The sequence below is a fragment of the Cibotium barometz genome, chromosome 41, assembly GCF_041138505.1.
Source record: "Cibotium barometz isolate CiBa-2024 chromosome 41, ASM4113850v1, whole genome shotgun sequence".
NCBI lineage: Eukaryota > Viridiplantae > Streptophyta > Polypodiopsida > Cyatheales > Cibotiaceae > Cibotium > Cibotium barometz.
The window spans coordinates 47,231,609-47,240,886 of NC_141086.1; the positions used below are offsets into that span (position 1 = coordinate 47,231,609).

The 9,278-nt window shown below is 42.5% G+C and overlaps 1 protein-coding gene across 1 annotated transcript; it reads right to left on the bottom strand.

Annotated features, from left to right (window-relative positions):
• Positions 1 to 256: 256 nt before the first annotated feature.
• LOC147615020 (pto-interacting protein 1-like) lies at positions 257 to 8,901 on the bottom strand. Its single transcript, XM_086780020.1, has 2 exons — positions 8,827 to 8,901; positions 257 to 1,330 (listed from the first exon to the last, which is right to left on the bottom strand). The coding sequence occupies exons 1-2, from the start codon at positions 8,899 to 8,901 to the stop codon at positions 257 to 259; spliced, it is 1,149 nt and encodes a 382-aa protein (XP_086636146.1).
• Between the last annotated feature and the right edge of the window lie 377 nt (positions 8,902 to 9,278).

Here is a 9,278-nt window from a genome sequence, read left to right on the forward strand (position 1 = left end):
GGCTTCCCGTGGACCTTAAAAAAGCTAAATCAATCTCTCTCTCTCTCTCTCTCTCTCTCTCTCTCTCTCTCTCTCTCAACATTTGAAAAACAATCAAATGCAAAAAGCCTATGAGAACACTATTTTATAGTAGAGTAAAAATGTATAAATTGTGGAGCATTCTTTGTAAAAACGTAGTATCCTAGAATTTCGACTTCAATATATTGAACATCAAAACACTGGATTGAATACTTGAAGTTCAGAAGAGAGATGTACATTAAATGAGGGGGAGGCTAAGCGTGCCATCGAGGAGGCGGACCACCGTGCTTATGGCGGGGCGGTCCAAGTGGGATGGGTGGAGACAGAGCGCCGCCACTGTTGCCAGCCTTGGAATGCCGTCGCCGCTACCGCTGGCTGCGACTCTTTGGTCCAGCAGTTGATGTTCACGCCCGTCAGCAAGTGCCTCCCGCCACCTATGCCGCCAGTCTGCGCCACCTTCGGGGGCGGTGACACGCCTTCCAATCATGAGCTCTGTCAGCACCAGCCCAAACTTGTACACGTCGCCCTTCTCAGCAGCAGCGGACTGCGCCGCCTCCTCCGCTTTTACCATTACCAACGCCGGTGGCGCCGCCAATTCGATGGCGACCATATCCCAAATCCCTAAGCTGCCTAACTTCGCCACATCTCCTTCCGCTACAAATATCGCCTCCGTGTCTAGCAGCCCGTGCACCATCGTGGCCTCGTGCAGCGCCGCCAGCACCCTCGCCACTCCGGTCGCCACCTCCACGCGTTGCTGCCAGTTCAATGCCGCCAAATCTAGCCACCCATTGGGCGAAAACTCATAAACAAGCACCAAGTTAGCCCCCTCTATGGAATAGCCGCATAGCCTCGCCAAGTTCGGGTGAGCCATTCTTCCGATTGCCGCCACTGCAATTCTTACATTCTTCAAATCCTGGTTTATGAGAGTCAATCTGGTCATGACGACGCTAACGCCGCCTGCGAGAATGCCTTCATAAAGGGGACCGAGGGGACCTGCGGGCCTAGTTCTTCTGAAGTTTGAGGTAGCAGCTTCGACTTCTTTGTAGCGAAGGAAGGGCGGAAGGCCCGTAGGCTCATCGAGGAAGGCTTTTCTCTCGAGATCGGCGTCTTCTTTAGATCTGCGCCTAGTTCTTCTGTAATACCAGGCGGCGAGAGAGCACAGAGAGGCGGCGAAGAGGAAGCTTGCGAGGGCGACGATGGTTGGCACAGCCACAGAGCGCGGGCGGTGAGGCCGAGGCGCCGTGCTACTATTGAAGCTGGGCGATGATGATGCGCTCACTTTGATAAAAGCAAGGTCATCCGAGCTGCTGGTCTGCAGGAGCGATAACGCGGGGCGGTAGGACAAAAAGCACTTGCATGCTGAGCCCTTGCTGTAGAGGAAAGCTTCGCAGTTACAGTCCTTGCCGCACAGCTCTTGGCACTCTTCAATAGTGCTGGCTTTCACCTAGGGGAAGGAGTCGAGGCGCGCGGAGTACCCAGAGGGGAAGGAGTCGAGTATTCACATTTTAGTTTTTTTAAAAATTCGCGATGCATAAACGACCCAAAAACAAAAGGTGGCTTATGCATCGCAAGTCCGACGCATAAACCACTCATTTCTAGTTTGCAAGGGTCGCTACAATGGTGGCATACACAACTGCAATTTAAACGTCGCATAAGCATCCACAAAAGCGACCCCCGCTATTTTCTTCATATTTATATGAGGGTCGCTATGTATAGACCATTCTTGTAGTGTGGGAAAATATGACGGAACAACAGACTCTATTCAATTCATTCAAATGTTTGAATAGAGATGTGAAGTCTTTGGAAATCCTAATTGTCCCACTAAGATACATGCGTTGAACTTATGCTTAGAGGGAAAAGCTAGTCAATGATTCATCACATTAATGCCGGTGAGATCAAGACCAACTTCAAAACCTTGAGAGCCTTTATACATGGCTTTTCCAGACAAGTTGGTTGATGGAGTGCAGTAATAGAACTCTATTCAATTGAGCGTTAACCAAATGAATCCATTAGAGAATCTATCCTTAGGATAAAACTCTTGGACTCACGTTGTGAGTCATGGGAAAAATTAAACAATGTTCAATTGAAGAGATGTTTCACGAGACGGGCTTGAAGAATAACAACTTACACAACTTGATCATTATATCTAGTCCGAAAACATTGGATCAATGTTGCAAAGAAGCAATATGTTTAGATGACAACATGCTAGAAGATGATCATGCTACGAGGTGTTACTCATCTAAACCAAGTGAAGCAATGGCAAAAGAAAGACCGATCTCGGAATTGACAGCTCCAAAATTTTATGTAGCTTTGCTTAAAACCTTACAGCCAACATCTCTAACAGAGGATGAAAACCTTCAAAACCAGACATCCTTGATGCCTCTAAAAGTGAGGAACGAAATGCCTTGTGTTGATTGCAATCACTACGACCATACCAATCCTCATTGTGCATACAAGGCACCTGTTCTTCTATACTGCATATATTATAAAACCTTTGACCATGATACTAAACATTATTTCGCTTCAACCACAATGGACTCAAAACCTCCATCTCCGTGCACCAAACAGAAATAGTCCAAAGGGTAGAAACTGCATAGAAAGCAGTTAATCAAACACTTCAGTGTTTCTATTGTCATGGACCTCACAAGGTGGCAGACTCTAAAGTTTGGAATACTTCCATGCCCATAGTCACTGACACCTTGCGACCAATGTGCGAACGATGTGGCATTGATCACATGTTCCAAGATTTTCCAAGACGAGTTGCTTCACTACAACTTGTCTCACAAAATACAACTCTTAACATCTTAAGTGTACAAAACGGGCAATTGGCCACGGTACCCTTGAATGTGCTTACATGCTTACAAACCAAAGCACAAGAAATAGTAAAAAAGAATGCAAAAGACAATACCTCAACATGGGTAGAAGAATATGCTTCAAAACAGAACCTAAAAGAAGATTCAGCAAAAATCTTCTAAAACCAAGAAAAACAAAGGAGACAATAGACTATCGAAACCAAGGTGGTTGAATTAAAAGACAGGGAAAAGGAGTCTGTAGAGGACATAAACCCAAAAGGGGACATAAACATAAAAGAGCCAAAAGCTATACATGATGTAGAAGCATCCACATCAAAAACCACCACACAAACCTCAACACCCATATGTGTGACACATGATACAAAAACCCAAAAGAAAATTTAATCTCGTCGTATGGGTAAACATAATGAAAAACTGACAAGCCAAAGAAAGTATGAGAATGAAACAAGTTCCAGTACATCACTAAGTGAGGATGAAACAAGTTCTTACTCTTCGCTCAGTGCACCACATAGACCAATCAAGAAACTAGAACCCACCCAACCACCCCAAATGGATAATAATGATCACATGACATATGCGAAACGCAAAAAGCAAGCTTAGAAGAGCATGCTTATCTTGGTTGAATGTCTTACAGGGTCACCGGTTGTGATGGAGCCTCATAATGCCAAACCTAAAACAGCCCAAGATTCAAATCCTAGAGGAGTACCGCTTTCCCTTTCAAGAGGAAGACACTCTCTACAGAAGAGTCATTTGAAACAGATTATCAGAACTATACGCTTGAGAAAGCACGTGAGAAATTTGACAATTCCCTTACAAGATTAAAACAATCTCTCAAAACCTCATTTGGAGGAATGCTCTTCTCTCATAAAGCCAGCATCACATCAGCACTTGCACCTTTAAGGACTCAACCACCTGAGTTATACAAGGACATGTGAAGATTTGCAAGTTTCTAAACAACCCTCATTAAAAATTGTTAGAGGGCCAAGTGTGCTACTGTACGCATTCGGTACTCTTGAAAAAGCTGAAAGCCAAAATGAGGATAAAAGTGAGTTGGAGTACGAAACAGAAATGGGATCTGAAGCCGAGACAATAACCAAAACACCCATGGTTCCTTTGGAAGATTCTATCATGATATGGTTGGATTTCCCTACAGGCAATGATGTTAAGTGCAAACGTGCATTGATTAGCCCTCGAGCTAGTCATAACATCGTGACAATAGACACTTGGGTGTCATTGGGGACAACCTAAACTCATTTCTACAAGCAATATTCTTGCCCAAGGAGCCAAGGGACACATTGAAGTTCCAGGTTACTTTAGATACACTACTCAAACAATCGATGGTGGCAATATGGAATTTACATTCCATGTTACTAGATTCCCTTGAGTATGATGTCGTCCCTGGTGGAACTTGGATAAATGAATCGTTGTATTCAATAGATGAATCCATGCAAATAGTCACCTTGAACACTCTTGCAAGTAATGTAAAATTGCTATTACGAGAGGAAGAGACCTTGCAAGAGCTAAAACTTTCAATATATCTTACTGAAAAGATCCCTAGGATTCTGGTTAGATTGGAAATTGCAAATAAAATCACCACAGCTCAAGCACAACTTTATCCAACACAAGAACACAATCTCGTGACCCTCGAGCTATGGGATTTGTTAGGTCAACCAACACTCACAAAACATCCTAAAAGAATGAACTTTACACAAGACTTGAACATGCCATGTTTGGGGTACTTTGAATATACAATGTATATTGAAACTAACCCGCTCACTTGCAAGTTTTTTGTGGTTGAGTATGTGTTGGAAGCAGAAATTTTAATCTTGGGGAATAAATGGACTATTGCTACCCAAGCACCACTATGCTTTGCTAGCGATAGAGTCATCATGATGGTTAACGATAAAACGTTGACAATACCATACTGCAAGGAAGAGAATCCAACTTTAATGGATATTTATGATGCTGAACGCAAAAGGATACAAGCCTTCTCCACATAAGCCCCTCTATATAATGACCAATACCATCTGTGTCAACGACCGACTTTGATAAAGCATCTAGTCCTTCAACCCCACCCTCACCTACGAAGTTCGATGCCAAGACCTTGCAATCAACATCTATCCGTAGTAAGAAGTTCCCATAGCCAAACTATCTATCTCTAACAAGAAACTCAAAGGAAAGACCCCGGAGCCTATGCATCTTCATCGACAAACCTCACCAAAGGAGACAACCGTGCATGCTGAAAGGCCTCGTATCGATAGCCACTCCACAAGAGACTCTAACCTCATCATCAACAATGCCCATGAGTCTCAAACCTACAGCCTCAGCACCAACCAAAGTCAAGGAGGGCCCCAAACCTTCCACATCAACCCTAAAGAAAACTCCACCAAGACTCCCACAATCACGATATCTTACTAGTATCAAAATGTGGGTAGAGAAGCAGCTACCTGTAGCTCAAGGCTACTATGAAGGTGCCAATCAAATTTGGGTGCCTCGACAGTCAAAACCTCTTCCTCAATGCAGCACTCGGAGGCTAAGGAAAAAGAAAAGTACTCCACAACACAGTCCACGAAAGCCTATGCGAGTTCCTCAAAGAACTCCACCAATGCAATAAGTGTGGGTACCAAAAACACTGCTGCACGCACAAGGGTACTACCAAAGAAATACCAAATCTTGGGTCCCCAAGCATATCACAAAGTCCCCTAATAAGCTTACACAAAGAATAAGGCCTCAACACCAAGCACATCGGCCACCAATTTACAGTGTTCATCAAAGATGGGTGCCTGTGCATGTACTTCAATAACAAGGATACTATGATGGTAATTCCATCACATGGTTGCCAAAATCGAACAATGTGAAGAAAACCTCACCACCAAATTCAACCCCAACAACTTCACCTAAAGTTCGACAAGAATGGAGGCCCAAGTGACAAGAAAATCACTCAACAACTCTCGTGCATTCTGCACCAGCACAAGAGCTTGTGTGTTCAACCAAACAATCAACAGTCTTCCCTAGTGCCTCGACAACATCTGAGCAACAAATTCCAGAATCTATATCCACATTTGCAACGGAGACTTATGAGCGCATCAAGGATAAAAAAACAATGCACTTGTCACCCCTCTGGATGTGAGAAATAAGTGCATAAGAAGCAGTTGCTTGTTGCAAGTCATGACCTAGATGACCCATTAAAAAAAAAACTCGAGGTCAAAACTTAAAACTTCACTAAATTAGGCCATCTCATGAAATAACCCTTCACAGCCAAAAATCCTGCAATCTCATGAGTTCAGGTTTCTCATGAATTATAGTCTCACGGCTTAAGAACCTGCACGTGCACGATTTAAGCCTCATCCGAATTAAGCCATATCAAGTAATAGCCATTATATATTTGTTAAGCTTATTATATTTGCTTACTATTCTTTTGGCTAAATTAATGGCTAAATTAATGTAGCAGTTGCTCCATGAGTACATATCCATACTCATGAACTGGAAAACATTTGCACTAAAGCCTCACCCCATCGACAACTTCCAGGTATATCCCTGGATGGGGGGGCCATGGTGGGCAAAAGCCTGGTCAATGGTACAACCCATCACCTGGAATTTTCCTTCAAATTACAAACCTTTCCAAATGACACCACCATCTTCACAAATCAATGGTCTTCAATCCTTACTGAAGATATATATATATTAGTCTCGCAAGTCGACATAATTTTGTCAATCCTCACCAACAAGTGGCCACTTTAACACAATAGTTTATATGACTCAATTCTTGTACTTCATGTAAATCTGCTTCTTAAGAGCACTTAAATATACATAAAAACATAAAAAGCACATGGGCAAAAGAAGACAGGAATAGGTCCTTCTCAACAACATTTGATAAGAACTGTGCCACACAAAGGGACATCATCAAAAGCCAATTACTTCAAAAGATGAATGTCGCTTTCAAGGAATCAAATGAGGAACTGAGAATCACCATCTCACTCTGATGATTAAGTCCACGTTCCTCAAGATTTTTCCCTCTCTTCTCACCCATTATTAAAATCTCTTAGTATCCCCACTAACAAAATCACATGTAACTTTGCCAATGATTGCCAAAAACAAATTGAGCCCACCAAAAAAAGGGGCTCACACAAATATAAAATGCAATCATTCGCAAATAATCCGCTCCCCTCGGTTACAAATTCCAAATACACCACTAACTAGCTTTTCTTATTTCTTTCGGAGGAACAAAGACCATTGAACGTCACTCAATATCAATACCATCGACAAAGATTGTTCATTCTCCTCCCACACAAAGGTCTTCAACGCGATCAGGAGGACGCGATCGCCATCAGGAAGGGAGGGATGCTAATCCAATTCTAGGATTAACAAGAGCTACCACCATTATCTAACATCAAGGAGTCACGATAGATACACCAAAGGGTCATACATTCAAGATATGAAGTAATAGTGTCCAAATCTACAACTTGGACAGGCGCCCATAATTGTATGACGGAGTATTTATTTGGCGATTCCTGCTTCAAGAGCATGTGGTAGCAAGATAGGATGAAGTCCTAAGTAATGTACTTCATGGATATATTATGAGAGTAGTCATTGTAACAGCATTAGGTCTCTTATGAGCCTAAAGTGCCCAGCTGGCCATAGTTTAAGTGAGTGTGAACACTTATGGCCATGTATATAAGTGAATTTCTCTCATAAGACAACACTCTCCCATTGTTCAATTGAGTATTGCTCTTGCTAATCCTCTTGCTAATCTCTCTCCCTAATGCATGCTAGTGAGTGTGTGTGAGGGAAGTGAGGTGAGAGGAGGGATGAGGACCGTAGTGCAACGCGGCTGTGTGACAACGCTCACAGGAGATGCGGTGGAAGTGCTTCTCAAGGAGTTGTAGGTCTTGGAGACCTCAAGGGTTATGAGCTCGGCCATTGAAAAGATCCTCAACGATAGTTATGGTTTACCAGGTAATCTCTTTTTTGGATGTGTTTCCCCGACAGCAGCGGTGCCAAAAGTGTTATGGCTCACCCTAACCCTCCTTGAAACACATCCAAAAAGAGATTACCTGATGAACCGCAACTATCGTGAGGATCTTTACAATGGCCGAGCTTGTAACCCTTGAGGTCTCCAAGCTCTACAACTCCTTGAGAAGCGATTCCACCACGTTGTCGTGAAGTGTGCGGTACAGCCAGGAAAGTACGAAACTTCTAGCTGTGAGAGTGAATGTCAAATCCTACAAGGTATTTCACGTACAAGATTTCCCAAGGAGTATTGAACATCATTATTTCCAATGACAAATACATGTATCCACTTCTCTCAATACATCCTTGAATTCATTCAGATGATTGCACAGAATTGCATAAAATCCCTTTGAACCATTCACATGTGGGCATGATAAAGCTTTCAAATTTTTCCAATATACATGTGGCCAGCTACATCCATTTCATCCAGTGCCCTCAGAACCATTAAATCATGATACTCTTTTTCACCTGAAAACCTGCCTTAATATTCTAACATTTCACAAGCAAAAGATAGAATACGGCATAGCTATTTCATATACATAATTTCCAAAACTCAGTCAAGCAGTCACAAGGCCATCTTCCATGATTTTACAAACTTCAGTTCTCCAAAATTTATATCTCGTTCATCATCCTTTGCCCATATATTCCAAAACCTTTAAAGGCTTATTTACCATGCCCTTTTTCTAAGTAATAAGGTAAGTTTTAAATTATGCTTATCTGAAATAAGCGAAAGGTGAAAACGTCGATTTTTCCTTTGTTTTTATTAATCAAAGATGGCCGCTTCAGCGCCGGTACACGGAGGAAGAAGAAATGGCGAATCAGAGCCCTCTGCTGCTAACTGAAAATTCTGAATTTCCAAAAGGCACATCATTGTGTAGCACTTGAATTTCTCTTCATTTCTAGCACCTAAAAGCTACGCACAGAAGGTAGAGTATTCCCCTGAAATTCTCTGGTCGCCACGACGCTGTTCCTCAACGCTGCATACCTCTTTTTTCCACACTGGTTCCCGCCGTGAAGCTCCGGCGTTTTTTCTCTTTCCCGCGGCGATTTCGGCGGCCATACCCGCCAGCTTTTGCCAGCTGTATATACCATTAAAAGCTGCGCTCTTTCCAGAAATTCCCCAATGCTTTGTTAACCTTAGCACTAAGGTTATAAAACATAACCTTAGCATTAAGGTTAAAATCCTCAATGCACCTATTGTTTCCCTTTCTTCCATTGTTATGGAGTGTTGACCCTATATATATATATATATATATATATATATATATATATATATAATCAACTCTTTTTCACCTTTATACCATAACCTTTCTAAAGGTTTTTCTCACGCCTTAGCTCCATTTAGCATCCTTATTGTGCATATGATTTTGCCATTTAAAGCATACGATCAAGATCCCAACCAATATGCACCATTAAGTTCTCTGTCTCAGTGCTAAT

What these genes read in the sequence shown, in the direction of transcription:
- LOC147615020 (XM_086780020.1), bottom strand. Translation starts at nt 8,901, where the DNA reads ATGGCCGCCGAAATCGCCGCGGGAAAGAGAAAAAACGCCGGAGCTTCA. An exon ending in AACCAGTGTGGAAAAAAGAG is followed by an intron (nt 1,331 to 8,826) that starts GTATGCAGCGTT and finishes TCGCTCCTGCAG; the next exon opens with ACCAGCAGCTCGGATGACCT.